Here is a 23,522-nt window from a genome sequence, read left to right on the forward strand (position 1 = left end):
TCAGAAATAAATGCTGCCGACGCACAGACGGCGACAGCAGCCCCCTCCCTGACCCCTACACCTGCCTCTGTGGGCTTCCCAAGAGACCAGGCTCAGGAGATGTTCCCACCTGAACCGTCCCGGAGGGACCTAGCGATGCCAGCGCAGCTCTTGCACTGTCCCTGCTGGCAGGACCCACGGGTTACCAGCAGCACCCCTTTAGCATCCCGAGGCTCCCGACCCAAATCTCTATTGCTCAAGAGGAAGCAAAAATCACTCCCTGGCTTACCACCGTTCTCCCTCTTGGTCAAGTCTCGATGCACACCAGGGAAACGGCGTCTAAAGCAATGAAAAAATGGGAGAACAAAACCAGAGCGAGCGGGAGAAGCCCGCGCCGCAGGGCCAGGGACCGCTGGGACCCTGAAGGGTCCGGCGGCCTTTTTACAGGACCAGCAAACCAAGGGCGATGGGAGGAGAGGCAGGGAGGGCAAGTTCTGGGACAGATTCTTCATCTTGTGTCTTTAAAGGCGCATTTCAGTTCTGCCATTTGGTGATACATTCCCCAACCACTCCGAGGCTGGGGATTACGTCTCTTAAAATATGCCTCCTGACCTATGCCTCCTGCTGATCACCACGCAGAGGGCTGTTCCTTTTCCTATTCCTACTCAAAGCTGCCCTGCGTACAAAGGATCAGAATAATGCTGGACGTGGGCTTTTGGGGACCGCTGACCTCGAGACCTCTACCGCAAGGAAACAAGATACAGATTTACATTACAGAAGTGGAGTTATAATAGATACAGAGTTACATTACAGAAACAACACCACGGCCATCTCCTAGTGGGTCGAATTACGTTTAAAAAAAAAAAGATCAATGCATCGTCTCGGTGACTCAAACGGTCTTGGAATTATTAAAAGTGAAAACGTTGTTGGTGAAAAGCTACAAACCAGACATTCAAAAAGTGAAGTCTGTGCGACTCCTCCTGCATGCCATAATGTGCCATTGGATTCTACAAGCTAATACGCCTGATGCATATAGCCCACCCAATTTAATTTATCTAATTAAAGAAGAATCATGCAGAGCGTATGCACATGAACAGACCATGAGGGTATTTCAGAAGTCACGTTACAGGCCAAATACAAATACAGAGCTCAACCCAAAGGGAAAAAGAAAACTAACGCTGCAACGTGCCGGTGACTACCTGCTCCTGCTCCTAGGCAGGGCTTAGAGTAATCCTCTGCGAGGAGCCCACGGTAATTATTTGCAGGCTGCACGAGTGCCTGTCAGCTCAGCTTAGAGTTTTTACAGTAATTTATTACTGGAAGGAGGTGGAAAAAAAAAAATCAATTTGAACAAACGAAACCACAAACTTCACCTTTCGGTTTTGATCACGACGAACCTGGGCAGCACGAGCGCAGGGAGCCGAGCGAGTGTGACAGCCGGCTGGCCGCGGGGAGCAGGCGTGCTTTTGATGGCCTCACACGGAGCTCGTTTTTGAAACTAGCTATCTTTAATATCTTTAAACTCGCCACCTTGTGCTCCCGTCAGCTCCCCAAGCGGCGCTGCTCCGGGGGCAGCCGGGAGGAGGAGAGGCGGAGGCTCCACCACCACCAGCGCCTGGAGGACCGGCCCTGGCAGCATCTCCCAGCCCTGAAGCCTCCTCGCTCCTGCAACAAAAAACAGCCCAAAAGCAGAGCCGGGGAGGCAGCCCAGTGCCTGCAGAGGAGCAGGTCGCTTCCCCCGGCCACCCAGGGAAGCGGGACAGCGAGCGAGCACGGAGCTCAGCCTTGCCACCGAGCTGAGGAACTTGAGATCTACCCGGCGCGGCTATTTTTGACCAGAAGAGCAGGCGTTTCTCAGGCCAGCGGCATCTGGAGTGTGAAGAAAGAGCAGATGCACAAAGGAGAAGTTAAACTAAGTGGAGCAGAAATAGCTTGGCGCCCTGCGACAGGTGAGCAGCAGCTTGTACCTGCCACTTGTAACGTGCACCCCTGTCCTGCCTGGGTGCGGGGAGCGACATTTGTAAAAAGGATCCTGAAAAAGGAAATAAGAGTAAGGAAGGGGAGAACGAGACGTTATTTAGAAGCAGCGTGGGAGATGCAGCAACCTGAAGCACGTTTATTCACAAAATCCAAGCACAAAGAAGGGCAGGCGATGTCCCACTGGTCTGGTGGAACAGGATGCTGCCGGGGAAGAGGCAGCGCGAGCAGCGTGGCGCCAACGGGTGCATCGGGCGCCGCTGGTGCTGTGGCCCCCCCCACATTAGGTGGCCAACTCAGAGGTGTGGTGTAAAGCCAAACCACGGGCAGCACGGCCGTCCAGGCAGCTGCAGCGCTGCTCAGGGAAGGAGGAAGTCTCCCCGCTGTCGCAGAAGGTGCCGACTCGCGGTCAGAAACAAGAAACCGTTTGTACAGGGCAGGAGAAACCACAGCGCTCTCCTAAACACCCCCAGCAGAAAGCAGGAGCTCTCCTCTGACTTTCTGAAGGCATTTCATCTTTTTTCCACTTCTTTTTCTTCCTTAGAAAGAATTCCCCTTCCAACGGGACCGCCACAGGACCGGAGCGGGCGTCCCCGCCCGGCACCAACCCCGCAGAGTTTGTCCGGGGGGCTCTGCCCAAATGGACTTCTCACACTAAAACGCCGACAAAATCTCCCAGGTTTGCTTGTATTTTTTTTTTAAGGTAATCTTTTAATTAGTTAAGGAGTTAAAACAAATCTCAAGTATTGATACACAGCTTAAAATTAACTCGGTATGACTTCCAGAAATTAAATCCTTCTCATAATCCACGGCTGCTCTGGCTGAGCAACGTAGCGCAGCAGCAGCTTTTGATACTGTAAGAGCTGTAGTTGTAAAAAAAAAAAGTTATAAAAGCCAAAAAAGGTGAATTTGAGGATTAGTTTTAACATGCTGGGTGATGTTGACTGGAAGCGCACTCAATGTTCAGGTCCTTCAACAGGTGGGAGGCTGACCTCACCACGGGAATTTATTTAGAAAAACCAACAGGTGAGGAAAAAAAAAAGCTCCGTTCTTAAACCCAGAAGGGTCAGACAAGCAGCACAGGAAAACCGTTCCCCAAAGCAGTAGTTTTATGAATCGATATGATTGCCTTACAACTGCTTCTTTGCCAGAAAAGGGCAATCGGTTGCAGGAAACAGCTCCCGGCTTATGGTAAAAATATCGCGGGGAACAGCTGCTTCCCCCAGCTCGCCGTGCACAAGGGGGAAGTGGCATCGAATTGCACAAGCCCAGGCGATTTCACCACCCTCGCTTTGCAGAAGTTTGCAGGAGGAAATCGGGTTGCGACTGCTAAGTGTGAAATCCAAGCCGACCGCTACCTTTTCTCCTTAGAGGGTGCTCCTTCTCCCTCAGCTGAACCGTCCGCGCGTTTCCCCTCCGACAAGCTCAAGTTCTGCAGGCTCCAACGGAGAGAAGTTCGACGTGCTCTGCCCACCGAACCTCCACCTCCGGCTGCACCAGCTGGCCACACGGGAGGCAGTTGGGAGAAAATAATACGGGCGGGTGTAATGAAAGTGCTCTGCTCTCCCGTGACCGTGACAAACAGACGTTAGTCACCCAGTACGCCGACCGAGGCATCCATAGCTAATTCGGAAGATTAGGAAGAGCGCTGCTCCCAAAAGGTCTACTGTAACGCCGTGCAAGAAGAGATTTGAGGCATGCAAAGCCACGTAGCTCTTCCTCCTACGAAGGCCTCTTGCAGCCCCCGAGCCCCCCGGGGCTGCGATCACCCCGGCAGCTGCACGGCGCGAGCCGCAGCCGCCGTCTGCCGCGGAACCCAGACAGCGGTCCTTGTTCGGGGGTGCCCAGACGTGAAGGAGACACAAAGAGGAGGGAGGTAAAAAGACAGTGACAGGCAGGAGTCTTTCACACAGCCAGCCCGGCCCGAGCAGCACCAGCCTGCAAGGGATGCGGGGTTTGGGAACGGCCCCGCAGAGCCGGCACCGCTGCTCGGGGCGCACGTGGGGGCTTCAGCGTCCGTGCCACGCGCTTCCAGCTGACCGGAGCCAGCTGCAGGGGTTTCCAGGCGTGCTTTACACCGGAAGGGTGAATGCTCATCCGCAGAATCCTCCGCAAAACCAAAGGCAAAAGTCAGCTACTTGCTGGCTTTAAGCAAAAAAATAAACAGCAAAACCCGTAACACACAGACGCCCAACCCCTAGCTGCTAGTGCCCTGGACTCCACGGCTCCTGCATTTCAGCTGATGCCCTTCCCAGCTTCCAGCAGAAAGCTCTGAACGAGCTTCAGAACGTAAACCTCCAGCCTCAGCTACCTTCCAGTTGAGGAAGTCCTTTGGGTAGGAGATTCAAAACAAGAGACCTGTTGCCCAGAAATTACATTACGATTAACAAGATACAGATCCACTCCTTCCTTCTGTCCCCTAAGTGTGATTTCACCAGCAGTTAACTCCCCTGCTAGCGAAGCGGGGAATTAATCCATCCTGTCTGACTGAAGGAGAACTCACCGGGGCCGTAAATGTCTCAGCTCTTGGATGAGATGCTCGAGGGAAGTTGCAACTGTCTCTGTTAGAACTGATTTTGTCCCTGGACTTCAGATTTCAGTTTAGCTGCAAGTTTTAAATGGCTAGCTCAGGATTTTACCCTCCTTTTCAGGTCCACCTGCAGCCCTGCTCTACGTGTGCTTATGTACACGACTTGCACCTACGTAAACCGGTGACGTGATGCCATGGTGACGACTCAAATTCGCGCTGCTGGCGGAGCAGCACCGCCGCTCACCTGCCTCTTGGACACCTACACGACTTACCAGGACTCTCACTGCCACGTCCGAGCCACGGCACATGCAGCACGGGGATGGAGAACGCTGCGTGCGATCCACAAACACCTCCGTCCCCTTTGCACCTGCTCGCAGGCAAGGCTATCGGGCACGGTGTTGCACAGGGCCTGAAAAACTGCAGCAAGCTCGCCTTCACCTCGGACAAGCCGTCGGCGGAGCGTAGGGCAGGGAACAGAGTTTGTTCCTTGGTTTCCTACGGAAGTGAGACGTGTGTAGCCACAGCGCCTGCCCTCTTGCTTCATACACCAACAACCTGATGATCCACTGCCATCGAGCTGACAGCGATAAATAAAAAACACCGACGACTTGCTTGTTTACCCAGTTGTTGCCTTGAGTTCTCACCTCTTCCACCTAATGTACAGAACTACTTGTACAGGCCATAATTTAGGGAAGAACCTCCCAGCGTGGTCTTTAACCTCGCACAAGTTTCTGTCGCAGGGACGCTGCTGTGAGGACGATGGACAGCGCTAGGGCTGGCAGGGGCTCCTCGGCAGCCTAAAAGTCAGGGAAGCGGCAGCTCGTGGCCATTCAGACCCTTCCATCCAGGCTCCAGCTGAACTGCTGGAAGGGCTCGCGAGTGGCTCCCCATTTTATTTTCCACGCAGCTCAGCGTGGTTCTCCCGGTCCTTCCTGGAGGCTGCGCGCCAGCTAATTAACAGCTTGCACCGGGGCTGAGAGCACGGAGGCACGTCACTTGCAGAACAACATCGTACTTCAAGGAGATCACTCCGTAGGTGTGCACGCACCCACCCAGCCGCTAATTGCCTCCCGGGGCACCCGGCTGATGGAAATGCAGAGAGGGTGCAAGGAGGCGGGCACACAAAGGGAAAAACCGAGCGGCGTGTCTGAGGGGGGCTGCGCGAGCACAGGGCAGCGCTTCCCCTTCTGCGGGCCTTACGTAAGGCGGCTTTGGGCTGCAGGCTTCCATCTCGGCAGAGACCCACGGCCACAACAAAGGGCTCCTCGTGACAGCGTCGTCTTCCGGAGCGAGCTGCGGAGGGGAGAACCCCGTCCCCATTGCCCCAGCCCCGTGCTGGGGCGAAAAAAAAGCAAAAAAAAACAAAACAAAAAAACCCCCAAACACCAAATTTTCAGCTCAAAAAAAAAAAAAAAAAAAAACCACCAAATTTTCTGCTCTGGCCAAAGAGGGACGGCTCATGGAGCTGGGTGAAAGCATCCCTCCAGACTGCCTGCTCGGGGTCCAGGAGCTCCCTGGGCATCGCCCGGCTCCCCAGGGGGCTCCCTGCGGCCCCCGGGTGCTGCAGAGCGGGGCGCCCCCACCAGCACCCATGGGTGCGGGTCACCCAAATGCCCCATCCGAGGGCTCCTCCGGCTGGGACCAGCTCCGGGACCAGCTCCCAGAGCCCGCAGGCTCCTGCCCTGCCCAGCCCAGCCCCGGCCACCCGCAGCCCCCTGGGGCCGCCCCGAGGTGCCGCAGCCCCCGGGCAGGGCAGGGCAGGGCAGGGCAGGGCAGTTCCCCGCCATAAGCGGCTCCGCCCCGGCAACGCAAGGGTTAACCGGCGCGCACTTGCCGCGCCGCGGCTCCGCCCCCGCCAATCAGCGCGGCGCCTGCCGGCGGCCCCGAGCGCTGCCGTGACCATATATGGTAAAAAAGCCGCGGCCGCCGCAGTGCCGCTGCGGCGGGCGCGGGAACGCGCGCGCGCGGCTCGGGGAGGGGCGGGGGGAGCGGGGACGAGACACGCGGGGGCGAACCGGAGGGAAGGGGGGGGGGGGGGGCACGGAGGGGTAAGGGGATAAATGCTAAAAAAATACCCAAAGCCACCCAAAAGGCACAGGAGCAGCCAGAGGATGCTCAGGGGCACGGCTGGATTAACGGGATAAATGCCCAAAAAGCCCCAAAGCCACCCAAAAGGCACAGAAGCACAGAGGATGTTCCGAGGCGGAGGGCTGGGGCACAGCTGGGTTAACGGGATAAATGCCCCAAAAAACCCAAACCCACCCAAAAGGAACAGAAGCACCCAGAGGATGCTCCAAGGCAGAGCGCTGGGGTCATGGCTGGCTTAACAGGACAAACGTCCCAAAACCCCAAACCCACCCAGAACGAGTAGAAGCACCCAGACGATGCTCCAAGGCAGAGCGCTGGGGGCACGGACAGATTAATGGGATAAATGCCCCAAAAACCCCAAACCCACCCATCATTTCTAGGGATAAACGGCGCACAGCTGCACGTGGGGCTGGGAAAAAGGGCAGGGCTGGTAAGGAACCGAGGACATTTTCTGGGGTTGAGGGAGGCTTGAGGGTCACAGACACACAAAACGCTACGGAGAAAGAGTCTCAGGAGAAGGAGCATCAGCCTTTCCTTTCTCCTTACTCACACAGGAGCAAAATACTGGTTCGAACAAAAAAAGGAAGGTTTTAAAGGAATGAGGAAACGCCACGAGGCTCCTGCGCCACGCCGCAGAACTCGCTTCCTCGTCTTGTGCTCCTCTGTTGGGAAGAACCATTTTGTTCAAAGCGCTGCGACTCACAGCACAACCCAATCGCTTACTGCTTCTGTAAAGCGGCACCACGGGAACGCTTTCCCCGGGCTCTAAGTCTGAATTAGAATCCGTTTGCGTTGGACTACTGATTTTATCCAAATGGGAATAATTTACACTAACCGCGTACGTGGAGCTAGACGTGATTTTAGAGGCACCAAACATGCAGAATTGAGGAGAGCAAGATACACGCTTAACACGATCCCCTGTCATTCCTAAGGACATTTCCCAAGCGCTCTGCCTTTCTAATTGTAAAGTTTCAAAGGAGAAAAAAATTCCCGTGGAAAGAAGTTACTAAAAGGAAACCACGTGTCTAGGGTTATTTCTCGTTTTTCTTTTGAACTCCGAACCCACAAAGGGATCGGGCTGGCCGAGCACCTGCCAAAGGCTTCCCAGTCAGCATTAGGGGCTTGTGAACGGGCTGCAATGAAAGTGCAGCAGAAAGGGAGACGGGAACGCTGCCCTCCAACAGAGGTGAAAGGAAGGATGCTCTGCAGCTTTTCCCTGCAATACCTGGGGGCAGAAGGAATTCGTTGCAGCCCGAGACACCGCTCCTGCTCGTTCGTATGCTTTGGTACCACAGAATTGTGAGAGACTGCCAGGGAGGTTTCTGCGCCCATCTTTGGCTGCGTCAAGTATCTGGAGGAGGCTGAGTTCTCATAGCTGGTGGGCAGGGACCTAACCTTACAAAATGTAGCCTTACAAAGCACATCCCTGGGGTTCTGCAACATTCAAGGCATATGGGAGAGACTTAGCCTACATACGGCCCCGCTGCAAGATTATTTCTTGGAGACGTGGCAGCATTTTGCACAGTACAGAACATAAGGGATGTCTTCCTTGTACAGGCTCAGCTGGAGCACCGCTCCTCTCCGTGCCAGGTGCTAAGTGCTAACGAGACCTGGCTGTGTATAATAAAGCCCAGACACAGCCACGCACCCTGGGAGAGCTGCGGAGGTCCTGGAGGAGCCGTTTCCCTACCGAGGTTGTTCTCGTTGCACACCACGTAATGGAAGCGTTACCGACAGGACGAGCAGCAGCCTAGACCAGTTCCGAGCCCGTGGCCACGGGGGCTATGCAGATGCACCTCTTGGAAGCAGCACCCAGCGGTGCCACGCACCTGATCCCGGGCTGCACGGAGCAATTTGGGGGCGGGTGTGCTCCTGAACGAAGCGATCCTCGCCGAAACCAAGTCCCTGACGGCCGAAAAGCCCGACCGCAGCTATCGCGAGAGGCTTCGCAGGGAGCAGGAGTTCTACTGAGAAATTTCTGACGGGAGGAACTGCTTTAGATTAGTCGAGCAAACCGCTTGTTTACCGTGTGTAACGTACAGGAAGCATTATTCTGATGAGAGACACATAACACGGCTTCTTACACGGCACCACCGAGCTGCGTTTGTCACAGCACAGCGGAGACTTCACAGGCGTGACGTTCACAAACAAGTGCTGAAGTGACAGCAGAAAGCTGAGCGCGTAGCAGCGAGGAACTCCCCAAAGCACTCACCTTGTGCAAAGGCAGCACCAGGAACGCTCCGCCGCCGCTCGCGTCCACGATTATTGCAACGAACCTGGGGTTCACGGCACAGAAGGAGCTGTCCCAGGTGACGCGGGAGACGCGGATGTCGTCGTAGCACTGGTCATTTTTCACCGCCTGGCCGAACACGTGCCGAAATTTGCTCTGTCGTACCACTCGCCTCATCGTGTCTGCGGGGAGGAATTTCAAAGGGTGGTGGTCAGCAGCGCCCCGTCACCTCGCCGTCGCCCAGCTCCCACCACCACAAAACCCAGTTTCAAACAATACTCCTGGGAACTTCCTCTAGACCTGTGAAGTTCTCAGTTTTACCTTTATTTAAAAAAAAAAAAAAAAGTCTCAGACCGTCTCGTACCAAACACGACCCAACTGCACTTCCAAGGGTGTGCTACAGAAGGAGGTCGCCGGCTAAGCGGCGGCGCTGCTCTTGTAGATGCGTTCTCTTTTAGCAGAGAAGGAAGTTCCTAATCCTAAAAGCAGTTTTTAGACAAGTCTCCACATATTTTCAGGGATAAATCTGGGCTCGGATTGAACTTGTTTACTTTCAAGTCAGACGGGGTCCAGAGGATGTAAATAAAAATGCGAGCTCTCAAAATCCGGTGTTCCTGTGAAGTGGTTCCACATGTTAGCTAGCTTCCACTTCTTTCTTCTAGCTCCAAAATCTCACTAAAAAAATAATAAAATTAGTCTCCTAGGCAGAAAGGAGTAATGGAAATAACCTAATGACTCAAATTAACTTAGTGTGTCCGTAGCACTTCTCTTGAGAAAAAGATTTTCAAGAAGGCTTGAGTTAAAATAGAGGGAAACCGACCGGCGCGGAAAATTCCAGCGCTCGAGTCCTGGAAGACGACGGGTACGGGACCTTGCGCGGGTCCCGGCCCTGGAAGCGAGCGGTATTTGGGTCTTATGACCACAATATTGGTATTATGGCCTTACGGAGTGTGCACGCCTGGGGCGGTGAAGTTTGCCTGTCCCACAAGGCTTTCTCCCTCCAACTCTGCAGGAAAAGGAGGAGCCTCCACCGAGCATCTCGCTTTGTACGTTTGAGAAAAACGCTTCTGCCCCAGACTCTAGGGAAAGCAAAGAACAGAAAATATCAGCGTCCACCTCCTGCCTTGCCTCCCAAGAGGTCCCCGAGCACAGGCACAGGCTGGGAAGAGCCGCGCTGCCTGGCAGAGCTGCTCGCGGCAGACCCAATGCTCGAGCGAGAGGCTTTGAGCAGGGCTCGAGGGCATTGCCCCTAGCACGGCCCGCCTGCGAGCCGGAGGGATAAAAGGCCGCGTGGCCGTCTAACGGCAGCGCCCCTGCACGAGGGCGTAGCCAAAGGGACTTCGGAAGGAGCGCTGCTGTCACCTCTGAGCATTGGCAGCACCTCTCCCACCGGGCTGCTCGCACTCGGAGCCGTGTGAGCTCCCTTGAGGACGCAGGTAACGGCGTCCTGCCCCTATCCCCTGCAGGTGAGGAGCAGGGCAGGGCCCCGAGCGAGCCCCCCTGCTCCAGCACAGCCGAACGCGGCACACGAGGCCCTGCCAAAGCATACGCTGCACGGACAAGGACCGTTTCCGACCGTCCTTTAAGTCTCCTGAATGAACCCGGTCACTTTGAAGCTACAGAAGAGCTGCAAGCGCCGTTTAGTTACAAACTTGTGCAGTTTTAGCAAAAACAGCCGTCGTTTCTAAATGCAAAACGCCGTGAACGACCGGGGTGCTCAAGAGGTCCAGAGGAAAAAAGCTGCGTACAACCTATCAGCGATTGCCGTCGCATTACAGGTGAGCTCAGGCTTCCCCCGTACTCACTGGAATGGCGTCACACACGTTCTGCCAAACGTTTCTCACGCAAAAACGCGGGGCCCGTCCCAGCTGGACGCACCCAGTGGCACCGGAGGGAAGCGGCGGAGCAGTCGCTGCCCGTCAGCGCCAGGCGCCGATAAGAGCAAGCCCCGGCCCGCGGGGCTGCGGCACAAACCGCCGTGCCACCGTCTCGTGCCGACGTGTGCCCGTCCACGGGGTGAAATACTGCCGCTGCTGCTGCTCCGCCGGCAGCGCTTCTGCTCCGTTTGTGGATGGAGGAAGGGGCCGAGGCACGGCAGGGATGGGAGAGGCCGGGCGAGCGGGCGGCGCAGCACGGAGGGACCGAGGAGCAGCTCTGCTGGCCCCGGGGGACGCATCCTGCACCCCCGTCCCATCCGGAGGGGCCTCGGCCTCACCAAAACGCGTGCGGAGCCTGAAGAGGTGAAGTTCAGCCCTGCGAGAAATGAAGCGCCACCCCACCGAGCTGCCCGAGGCCTGATTAGGACGCACCATGAAAAAAAAAAAAAGGCAGTTCCACGCCCAGCGTACTGCGAAGCCTCACCGACGGACCCGGCAGACACCGACAGACCTGGGAGCGTCTCCTCCCGGCGATACCTCCGTGACTCCGTACCTCCAGCCCTGCCCTCGGCTCTCAGCTCCCAGCCCAAGGCAGGGCTGTCCCCGGCCCCCAGCCCGGCCACCCCGGTCCCTTTGCTGGTCACACCGGTAGGGCTGGGCTGGCGGCAGCGCTTTGGGGCCACGTCCCCCGTCAGCAGCAGCCCCCGCGGACGCTGCCCGGAGCGCTGGGAAGCCTGAGGCCAGCTCAGCCCTTTCCCTCTCGAGAAGAAAAAACCCCCGCAGATCTCTCGCAGCCAAATCCTACTCACTCAGCTACCTGGGGTCCATAAGGGCAAGGTAACCCGCCCCGTGCACCGGCCAGTCGATTTCCAGCACCGTTCCCAGCCCGCCGTGCACCAGGATTAAAATCCGATGTTTTAGAAGGAGGTAAAGCCAGGGCTTCCCCCTGCCTCGCGGAGCTAACGCGCAGCAAATTGCCCAGCGCCAACGTCTCGTGTACACGGGGGCTTTGCAATTTGTCTGCTTTAACGCCGGGAACACGGATCTGGTGGTTAACGGGAAGGATTATTTGTGGAGCTTGGGTAATTATGCCTTTCCTTCGCTCGCTCAATACCGGAGCGCCACAAAGAGAACGCTCCCTGCAAACGTCAGATACAGGCGGCCTGCTGCTCCCGTGGAAGGGAAACGTTTTTATCCAACGGTGATATTCCACCACCTTATTTCCCATTTGATAGATACGTTTTTTTTTTTTTTGTTATTTACTACAAATGACTCTTAAAAATGCCGAGAGTCAGAGTACCCCAAAATACCCCCCTCTTGTTCCAAGGCGGATTGTCCGGGCGCTCCTTCGCTGCCCTCTCCCCCCCCCCCTCCAGCTCATCCCTGCGAGCAGGAGCTCTCCACGCGAACACATGGCGAGCAGCCTCCACTCCTCATTTCCATAGCAAAGGGAGTGATTCTTGGCTTTGGATCACAGCCATTTTGATCTGGCTGCTCTCCAAAGAGAAGGGGGGGAAAAAAAAAATATGCGCGGGCTCCAGCTAGGCAGAGGGGCGAGCGCGGATCTTTCGGCACAGCACAGAAAGCGAGCAGGTGGAAAACAACGCAGGGCTGGTTTGATCCCCAGCACCTCCAGGAGTCATCCCCTGCCTCTTGCTAGAAGGGAAGAGCGTTTAGCATCCCGATTTGTTCTCAGTACTGAAGCCCAAAGGATTCCCTCCTCCGCCATCCTCAAATCCAGCAGAATTTGGGAGCAGGCTGCAGGCGAGCAGCGGCCGGCCCTGCTCACCTCCAGGATTTTGAGGAGAAGCGATGACACCCACCACGATTTGCCGTCCAGAAGAGTGGTTTGGCCTCGGCACAGCAGCACGGGCTGGCGATGGGACACTGCGATGGGGCTCAGCCCTCGGTGGCCAGGCTGCAGGGCGACGTTTCGGAGCGTGAGGCTTTAAAACAGGACGGCTCATTACATCATTGTCTCTGCTGCTACGTCTGAGACGAGGAGCTGGAACGATCTTCGTACACTTGCTAGACAGGAAATGCTTTTTTTTTTTTTTTTTTTTTTTAGGGGGGTAAAGTACAAGTTTGGAGGATTTAAAGCCTCGCTGCTGGGAGCTGAAAGGAGTTTAAATTTTGCCAGAGCTCCAGCCCTCGGCACAATTAAAACAGGAGCATCCGCCACCCTGCAAAGGCGGCTACAACAGAAGTGCTGACAGCTCCGCGCCGGCGCTGATCTCCTGGACCCGCTGCGTGGCACCGGCACCTTGCCTGTCCTGCACGGGGGCGCAGCAAAGAGCCTTCTGTTCATTTTCATTAATTTTTCCCCCCTCAAATGTCAAGTGACTTCCAGCTGAATTGCACCTCCCGTTCCGTTCCGTCTCCCACTGCCTGTGCCCGCCATATGGCTTAGGCTCTGGCCTCTATGTCAGCATTTAAAAGGATCTCGGATGCCATCAGCCAGGCTCGCACAGTGCTACTTTTCATTCCGTCCCTTTCTGATCTCCCATCACGATGTGTCACAAGAGTTACCATGAGTTTGCCCATTTTCCTGTTTATAAAGGATTTATCTGTCTAGAGAGGCCAACAGATGTATTTCTGTGGCTTCGGAGGGTTTTCAGTCTGCTTATGCAAGAGGAAACGCATCCTGCTAGGGAACACTTACAGGAAAACCCCCCACTAATGGCAAAATCCTGCTCAGCCCATGTGACTGGGAGCCCTTCTGGAAAGGGCGACGTTTGAAATAAAAGGCTGGTTTAAGTCCCAGCCAGCCGGAGGCTACTGCTCGGGGGGGAGGGAGAGCCAGTCCACCGGACTGGGAGAACCGTGCTTCCTTCTGACACGCTGGTATTTGGGGCTGGAAAGGCGTAGGGCTTCTCCTCAGATGGAAAACCCAAAGAAAAGCGAGTTGCAATGGTTATGGTAAGCCCCCAAACTCCATTCAGCATCGGCCTTACTGAAGAAGCTCCATGAGCTCCAGTGGCAGCGCCGAAACAAATTTGGTCTCAGATAACGATCAACAGATGAGAAGCAGACAAGGAGAAAAACCAAGGCACCACAGGTGATGCCACCGGGGTGGGTTACTACCAATGCCTGCTATAAGGGGACATCTGCCTCGCACGAAGGGTTGGACGGGGCGGGCAGCCTGGCTGGTGACGTGGCCGAAGGGTTCCTGGGCCGCAGAGGGGGAAGCCTGCATCCCTCGAGCATCAGCCACACAGTCCAAGGTCATCCTAAAGTCACCTGGGGTGAGGCTCCTGGGCCTAATCTGCAAAAGCAATGAGAGCTCCAAGCTGAAACCTTTTCAAAAAAATTTATCAGAAGGGACGGTGTAGTCCTAAACCCATAACCAGGCCCCAGGGGTTTCAACCAGAGGCACAAGTCCTGCGCACGGGGCAGAGGAAGCGCCCTCGGTGCGGTGCTCAGCCACGTGCACGAAGGAGCTGGCCACCACCAAGAAGCCCATGAGGAATCCAGTGAATCGCTCTTCAGATCGTTTTGAGCATCGCACAGCAGATAAGGCCCAAAGCCACGCGCGGAAGGGAGGATGCGAGCACTGGGAGGCCTCGAGGAGACCCCGGCCCGCTGCTCCTCCTGTGTGCGCGGAGCCCTGCCCGCCGCCGGCACCGCCACCAAGGGGCTGGGGGACGTGGGACTCCCCAGACAGCCTCATCCCAACGCACGTGAGAAGGGGAAGAGCTGAGCGCTACCCAGGTATTTCCTCATCGCTTCATGCTCGCGTTTCTTAATCTCGCAGCGCTCGGTTGTGCAACCTCAGCACGTTCCCTGCAGCCCACGCGCGCGCATCGCGTGCCAGCAGCAGCACGCACGGCTGCCTGCAGCCATACCCTGCCTTATGCTCAGCTCAATCCCACACACATATCCCTTAAAATGCTTAAATGTTCACAGCCTTCCCGTACTAACCACGGCAGCACCTTAGAAGAAACGTTCATCTAGAAGAAGAGCTCGCCAGATCGTTTTAAGGACAGCACTTGAGGACGCTTTGAGCAAGGAAAGTGAGGAACACCCAAAGGAAGCAAGCAGGCAAGCATTTGCTGGCACCCACCGTCGAGGCACGCTGATAGCAAGGATGGCAAAGGCAATCTGCTCTTTGGAAGCAAATGGGCATGGGTCGAGAAGCCCCAGAGCAGCCCGCAGGGGACTTTGGGGTGAGGACGTGTTCTGCAGGCGAGGCCAGGGCTGGGACCAGCCTCCACACGCAGATTCACAGCGGCTCTCGGGGCGGAGAACCAGCGTGGCACCAGCAGGGCTGCGGGAGGACTTCGTCTCCCTCTCCCAGTACCAAGGGAATCGGCGGACTCAGTCTCACCATATCAAGTCCTGCGATATTTGGGCAGGGAGGAAGCGAAGGGGGGAAAAAAATAAATCGCGCGGCCACAAAAATGCAGCTCACCCCAGTACTTCGCATGGTAGAAAAGGGAACCACCACGAATACCTTGACTCAGTGCTATGCTCTTAAACATAAAGCTATTCCCCCTATGGAGTACCATTTCAAATCCATTCACGTTGAGTCCGTTGCTGACAGAACTTTTGTTTTCAGATGTTCAGAGTTATTTAAACCACGGGCGAACACTACTACAGATGGTCACAATTCCAAAATACATCATATTTGTGCACAGATTATTTTCAGTCTTTGGTTACTTTAGCCTAGGTTGAGCAAGACCCTGCCATCTGATTTCACTTCATTTTAAAGACAAAAAGCTGGAATCTGAACTTAATACTGAAATTTCCAGCTGCTATACCACTGGCAAGATTCTATTTTGGGATGGGAACCTAAACCACAAACTACCAGGGAATTCGATTATATCTCAACTGGGGAGCACAGCACATTCAAAACCGTAACACAACCCAAACTTAAAATAAGCTGAAATAGCTGTTTGGGACGAAGCGCAAGGTGTTGGTTCTAACTTGTGAAATACTCGATACGACTGTTTTTCAGAGCTGCACCCCAAAACAACCACGCTGTGACTGATAGTAACGCGAAGAGCTCCGAATCAGAAGTGCCTGTAATGCCTAGAGCTCCCAGGCATCAAGAAGCATGGATTATTTCGGAAGAGGCTGCCCCGCACATGCTCCTCTCACCCGCATATCCCCCACGCTGGGGCTCCTTTCAGGCACAGGCAGGGATGCAGTGGATATCTTCGCTTGAAGACCTCTGGGTACGCAATTCACCTCCTTAGGTACGCAGTCTCATGGCTCACACCGTTTTGTAGCTTCTACCTTATCAGCTGCCATTACATCACTTACCGTAAGTTACGGTGACAGAAGGACACCGCAGTTAGAACTCATTACCCAGAAGAGAGAGCGTTGTCTGGCTTCACTTAATCTGTGTCGTCTGCCATAAAGCCATAGCAACGAACGCACACAAAAATCATTACACAAAACAATTTATCAGGAGGCTGCAGTGGGACGGGTAGCTGGTAAGGAGACACTAGAGCAGTGGCACAAACACAGACCCGACACGGTGAAGCACCTGGTTGGAAGGGCTCAAAGGGGCCAAGTGGGTGCTCTCCTGCTGCCCCCACACAGCGTCCACCCCCAGCAAATCTCCCTCCTGGGGTCTGCATCTCTGGTGGTACCCTTGGCCAACCCCACAGGCAGCGATGGGCAATAATCCCCCAAACTTGGGATATTTGGATGATGGCAGTTTAGCACAGATTGGGCGCAAACGGTTAGTAAAGACGAAAACAGTGTAATAACCAAAGATGGAAGGGAGAGCTAAGCAGAGCAGAAAGCACTAAAACCCAGGACCAAAGCTCACAAGGGCACACAACGCACACAGCACACGCAGGAGAGCACGGGGATGGATACCCGTGAATGAAGCATCCCAGATGCCCGAGTCCATCCCTACGTTTCAGCTTCTACTTTTGCTGCCACCAGAGACAGTAACTCAGCTGCGAGCACCAGCCAGGCAAGGGGAACCCTGCCCTGCAGCAGGCAAACTCTCACCTCCCGGCACCGCCATGCCAGCGGCTGGCCACAGAAGGCCTCGCTCTGCCTTCCACGTGCTCCCCTGCAAGAGCCTTCGTTCTCCTCCACTTTCTCCACCGGAATAAACACCAGAGATGCCTCTTCACACACTGTACGCTCATCTACTGCCAAGAGACAGAGCAATATCCTTCCAACGCTGAGCAACAGCCCTATGAACTCCAGCCAGAGACATTACACCAGCACGATGGAAGATGCTACTTACAGCCCTGGGGACTGACTGCATCACCCCTACAGTAAAAGCAGCACAAGGCACAAAGGGGAGAGCCACAGGGCTCCAGACCACACTTTGACCCCAAGGAAAACACAAGACAGAGAGCACACCCCCCTGTGCAGAGCTGCAAATCAGCAAGCCTGTTACGACGGCCAAGCTGCAGGATTCCTGTTAAGAGAAGTATGCAGATAAAACGCTTGCTCCATACAGCTGACCTAGTTCTCTTATCAGCATAGCCGAGCTAACGAGGAAGTATCAATCTGTTCAGAGCTGCTACCCCAATTTGTGGGATTCTGCTCTCTTGAAGGCTGCACGCAAGCTTCTTCTGAGATCATATTCCTGAGTGACATGTCACAAGCTTTTTTTTTTTTTTTTTTCCCCTTTCTCCTTTTAGTCTGGGAAATGAGCTTGGGGTGAAAGCCCAGTACCAGCTAAGGATGGTGGTTATGAATGCAGGAAGAGCTCCTTTCCACCAGAGCTTCGTTAGGTTCTTCCCAAATCACCGTCTCAAACGCAGCTGGAGCCCACCACGTCCCACCGTTCCCGAGCAATTACCTAAGGCACAGGCACTTCTTTCGAACACGACCGAGTCCTAGCAGCAGGAAAGGACTGTATTTTCCCCTACAACTTGAAGCAATCCAACATGCCCAAATGAAGTAAATGGCAAACGTAGTCTGTGTCTGAAGCAGCTCCTGGTCCAGGGTGCAGTCCGTGCCCACCAGCGATGAGCCCAAGCTGGAGGCCAAGCGGTACCTGGGTGCTGGGAGCCCAACACAAAAGCACAAAGAATAACACGTGCAGGATTTCCCCTTCTGCACCAGTCAAGAAGAGGTGCAGACATGAAGATAATTCGGTTAACACGGTATTTTCTAAGGTAAGCACGCTTCCTGCTGAACTCCAGCGGCTTTAAGATATTCCTGGAAACATCACGCTGCTTCTCCTTGCTGACAGTTAACTGAATCACGCCTTAAAAAAAAAAAACGGCAAGAAGATTTATCAAAAGGAGAAATCTCCAAAGGCTTTGATAAACTGTTTTCTATTCCTCCCGAATCACAACATGCCGTGGCACCCACAGGAAGAAGCTATAAATGCTGAGGATGTTTTGAGGAGAAGCCGTCTCACAGCGTTGGGTACCGGCCCTGAGGCACCGTGGCCTGAGCCCCCCCAGGAAACCCAGGCCTGCAGAGAGCGCGCCGCTACGAACACGGAGCCAGCAGGGCCGCGAATTCCTCCCAGCTTCGAAATAAAGCAGAAACAACGGCTCAGCACAACCCAGGCTCGCCAGCAGAGCCGCCAAGTGTGACTCAGACTGACCAGGCGGGGATGCCGAGCTCTCCAGATGGCCCTGCCTGACCGCAGGCCCTCTGCCGGGCGGCAGCGGGGCCCGGCCCGCGGGCAGGCCACGAGGACGACGGCTCTGCCTCGGGGCCAGGCCCCACAGCAGGGCCTCTCGGGCTCACGTCGTGGCCGCACACGGTTATGGTGTCCAGAGTCTGCTTCTGGCCCCATGACAGCAAAGACGATGACCCTGACGCGAGCGGTGTCAGGCTGCAGCCCCAGAACAAACCGGCACAGCCGGCCGTGCCCTCACACCGCACTTTGGGATGGAGACACTACCCCAAAAAGTAATAACAGACTTAGTCAGCGCTCTGAAACACCTTGACCCGCATCCTATCTACGCCGGAGCCCCATCTAGTGACTCTCACTGCTTGCTAACACCCACCCAACAGGCGAGGTACTCAAGCATGGAGCTACTTTTGCGGTTCCCAAGTGAAAACGGTGACCACTTGTCAAAGGCAAGGCAACGTCCTTGACAAAGAAGATGCAGAAGGTTCAGGCTGGACGGCGTGAACACATTTCAGATTTTAATGCTGTACAAATAAGCTGCGAAATGGATCTCAATTCTCACAGTTGGAACTGGCACGTACTTCTCCAGATTTCCATTTGCTGTCCTGCCAGCTCTTCTGGCCAAGCAGCCTATAATTCAAAGAGCACCATTGTCATTCTGTCCCATTTCCGTAACGTGCAATTTGAAATCAGGGTTGGGGGGGGAGGGAGGGAGGGGCTGGAGGAGGCTACAACTCAAACCCAGATAGTTCGATCTGCTAACTCGACTTCAAATCCCTATCTCGTGGTACCAATTACGGCCCCTTGAACATCCGCTTCAACAAAGGGCTCCGAGTTCAAACGCATTTCCTCTGTCCTACAGCTGCTTTTCGGCGCGGATCCATCCGGGACCAGAGCTGCCGCCCTGCGCCTCGGCACAAACCCCAGACCACACTTCTGGGCAGAACCCGGCATCGGGAAGGGGATCGAGGGATTGCAGCCTGCATCTGGTGACCTTTAAGCTTTACTTACCTGTTGCCTCGACAGGCATGGTGCTGCGCACACAGCCTCAGCTTTCACCCCTTTGACAGGGCTCCTGTGGCATTTACAGCACTGCTGGAGGAGAGCAGCCAAAACAGCAGGCGGTATTACACCCAGATAAGCCCCAGCTGGTTTTTATGTGATCTTTCGTAGCGCTTCAGAACTCCCCTAGTAGACCAGAAGATCAATGTAGCAAGCGCTACATAAAAAGAACAAAAAGATAACCTCTGCCCCCAGAGAAACATCAGGAAGCAAAGCGAAGAGCGTAGAGATAACACACATACATCCAAAGTGCGGTGAAACAGGAGGCCAAACCTGGGCAGCCTACCCCTCCAACCACATCTTGAGAGGCCTCACAGAACTAACAAATCGTTCCAGAATGCGGCAGCAGCCAGGAAAAAGATGCTGGGAAGCACAACACCCAGCTAGGAGCGTTTTGTGCAAGGACAGCTATGCCTACACGTCACGCTGTGCGAAAGCAGAAGTACGTCTGGCAACTTGCGTTCGTCTGAGCTGGCTCTGAAGTTTTTCCTGCCTTGCAAACCCATCTCAGCAGATCCAAAAATGAATACGAACCAAAAAAAAATCATCTCATCCTCCTCCTGTTCTGAACAGGACAGCTTTGTGGCTGTTCATTCTCCAAGACGCTGATACTTACGCCAATCACACTGCAAGGAACTAACCAGCAAACCCCCACACCTCGATGCGTGCTGGTGCAAACACGTGAGCCGCCTGTGTAACGCACATGCTTACTCTTCCCAGCGAGAAGTACTCCCAACCTAGTACCTGAAGAGCCGAGCAAAATGCTTGACCTCGCATTTCCCACTTGGAAAGAAGAATACCAGTCTGCTTCACCCAGACAACTGCAAGAAATGGTTGCGACACTGCCTCGGTAGGATGAAAAATACCAACCCAACGCCATGCGTACACCCCAAGCCATCGCGTGCTTAGGATTCCAGCGTGAGATAACACACGGTGAAGTTTCTGAGCGTTTAAAGCGAGGGGAAAAATTTAAAAAAAAGCGGCTTTGAGACCTAACGCGGCGCTGCGGCTGCTGGCGGGGCTGCGCTGATGCCTATCTCCATATCGAGTGATCATCTGCCCAGACCCGCCAGCCTGCCCGGCTCCCCGGGGACAGAGTGCTTACTACGGCTTGAATTTGTTATTGCCTGCTAATCCCTGGTGGTGCTAATTATCCCCATTATCAGCCTGTCTGATGGTGCCTGACCCACGTCCAATATCCGAATTCACAGTACCGGAGGATGTCGAGTCCCTGCCAGGTTTGCACGGAAGAGAGCCCTTCGAGACGCAGTATTTCGAGACAGCACTTTTATACGTTTACGTGAGATAAACAATGGGTTTTCAAGGACCGAAGAACACAGTCACTATGGCAACTATATGCAGAACCAGGGGGCGGAGGGGGAGGGAAGGAAGTTGCCACATTTCAGAAGGCTGGGACCAGGGTGAGCTGAAATGCAGCACCCAGGCTGCTGGCGCTGGGAGCTGCAGGTGAAACGCAGCGCCCGGGTTCATGGATGGATGCAAAGAGGGCTTACTTTGGGGCAGGCCACCCCCTCTGGTTTTATGACGTCTGGAGCAGACGCTCTTGACAGCACTGCAGAAATGGTCGCCTTAATATTCGGCTACGGAGAACGTACATTGAGTGAATATATGCAGAGATTCCATGGCCAGACAAGATTTGCTGAAAACTTGCACCTCCTTTGGAGAGCCACAGGAAGGCCAGGAACCTTCCGAACGGGAACACAGATCTACAGGGCTTCAGAGGAAAGCTGCTAGCTCATCTCAGTGCGTCTGACCCCATCAGGCTGAACCTTAATCACTTTAAGTCAGACCCCACCACTACCCTAATGTTATTTCCACTGCTTTTCCAAATTCAATTATTAAAAGGGAAAACAAGAGAAACCTAATTATGAAGGACTGAGAGGCCCAGCTCAGTGTCGAGCAGCATCACGATAACTGATCCAACCACATCCAGCTTCCCCCACTGAGAGCCAGACCTCAACAGAGACATTACACGCTGCTAGCAGGAGACGTATTAGCTATCACTTGTTATCATCAACAGAATTCGTGCAAGACCCAGCAAACAGCGTTCAAGAAGCAAAGTGATAACGTTGAGGAAATGCACCTCTAAACCAAGGAGACCTCTTCTTTTGATGGGCACCAGCAGGCCGGCAGGCTTTGACAGAACTGTTGTTTTTTCCCCTTAAGGAAGGGATGCCATTTTCAATATTTCTGTCAAGTTCCTTGCTAGCTCCTGACCTGCAGAGCAGGATTTTAAAGCTTCTGTGGTATTCCATCACACAAGTCTCCTCCATTTCAGGAGCACTTTGTGACCTTCTACAAAGATGACAGCTGTTAAGAGATTACAACTGTCTCAGTAGCATGAAGAATTTTATGGGAGAAAGGTAAAAAAAAATAAAAAATTATCTATTTGAGCAAGCGCGCAACAGTGCCTGAACAGACACCTTCCATTTTATGCTAAATCATTGCCTCCACTCACATCCTGCCATTAATTGTGACCATTTTCGCATTCACTACACAAACCTACGAGGCACGTAGAATGCTAATTTACAACGGAATGAAAGCAACGATGCTGTCAACAGGAAGAATTTTACACCGCTTATAATTGAGGAGCAGCCTTCGGTGCAGAGACCTGGGCGTCTTAAAGGACGGCACCTGCTGGCTCGCTGGCACACGCTGGTGGCTTTGCTCCTCCGAGGGGCATCGGCGCGGGACGCAGCACCCGTCCCCACTGCTGCACCCAGAGGCTGGGCGCCTCCTGCGTCACCCAGCACGCTACGTGCTGATGCTATCGGCTTAAAGCACATGCAAAATCACCTACCGAGCAATTATAACCTCGGAAAGAAACTAATAATCCATTTGAGCATAATCATTCACACGGGAAAAACAGACCAAGACAATCCTACTCACAAATAAAGCGCCCAGTAACCGATCCCTACCCATACTGGTGGAATTATTCCAACACAGCTGGAATAAGCAGCTTCCAGCCCCAGCTTTCCCGAGTCACATCAGTCAACCTAAACATTTCTGCCTTAGTTTTGACGTGACATTCACCCCGGTAACGTCAGCATCACCTGCGTTTGTGCATGTTGTGACAGAAAATAACAGCTCATCTCCTATCAGCATACAGCCACCAGCGATCTGACTTTTCAGATAGGTCCACATAACCAATGCAACTGTAAACTGAAGCTGTAAGCAGTTTTTAATCAGACAAATTTCAGCGTTAACAGCCAGAATTTAAACACACCAACAGCATTAGGTGGGGGAGGCTACGGGGAAAATACTAAAGGAGAACACAGGCATGTAGTTCTTGCTCATGTGCCCTGTAAATGCTTAAACTGGGGCACTCGAAATCCTCAGTGAGTTGCTGTTCCAACGCATCCTCATGGAAGGCCTGCGATTATCACGAGAGCCTCGGTAAAACACCATCAAAACAAACAAAACCAGACTTTAAAAGTCAAGCGAAATGTGCCTGCGAGTTTGCATAAAAGGACATTCCTAGCCCTGGGAGTGGTGCAGCGATGACCTCACCGAGTCGAAAACTCAGGCCAGGAAGTGTTTTGCTCATGTCTTCAAAATAGGAAGTTGGCATCCGAGCTAAGTATATTCTGAGGAATCAATAATCAAATTAAGAACAATGACATAAATCCTCCTCTAATCAAAATGCAACTTCGTGCTTTAATGAGCCATTTTATGAGACAGTCGTTAAAGTCTCTAATATTAAATTCGACATGATGCCTGTAACAGTTACCGAGAGCAGATCTCTCATAGCCCTTTGCTGTATCAGTCAAGAAAGCCGATATTTTACCCTTCTGTGCATTCCATCTCATTGCCATTACACTGAATCCCTGCCTTTTGCTTGGAGTGAATCCCAGAAGTGACAGATGCAATAAGCATGAAGATTTAACTTGAAAAATCCAATGATGTTTGAAAAGGCAGCTCACTAGAAGATAGAGCAATGCCAGCAGAGAACATAAAGAGACACACAAATGCTGATTAAAGCAATCCGTAGGAAAGCCTACAAGTGACCATTGAAAAATTACTACCGTGAAGCGCTACACGAAAACAAACGCTCCCTGAAATACACCTGAGCGTGTCAGGTTTTACCGTGCTCCGGAAAATAATAAAACAACACAAAACAAACAGGCACTGACTTTACCACAACAGTATCTGATCTCCTACCTTTGTGTACACAGTCTCTAGCATACGTGA

General features: G+C 53.8%; 1 protein-coding gene across 5 annotated transcripts in view; it reads right to left on the minus strand.

The window, feature by feature from the left end:
- Positions 1-23,522, minus strand: part of CORO1C (coronin 1C) — a 51,131-nt gene that overhangs the window by 17,437 nt on the left and 10,172 nt on the right. For 2 of the 5 annotated variants that reach the window (XM_040576740.1, XM_040576744.1), the window contains exon 2: positions 8,787-8,986. In XM_040576740.1, coding sequence (XP_040432674.1) covers positions 8,787-8,981 — 195 coding nt within the window. In that variant the 5' untranslated portion in view covers positions 8,982-8,986. Of the gene's footprint in view, positions 1-8,786; positions 8,987-9,125; positions 9,145-9,168; positions 9,188-9,749; positions 9,879-23,522 lie in introns of those variants that run through there. The other 3 variants (XM_040576745.1, XM_040576746.1, XM_040576747.1) reach the window with 3 other exon arrangements.

Source organism: Cygnus olor, chromosome 17 (genome assembly GCF_009769625.2).
Source record: "Cygnus olor isolate bCygOlo1 chromosome 17, bCygOlo1.pri.v2, whole genome shotgun sequence".
In the NCBI taxonomy this organism is placed as follows: Eukaryota; Metazoa; Chordata; class Aves; order Anseriformes; family Anatidae; genus Cygnus; species Cygnus olor.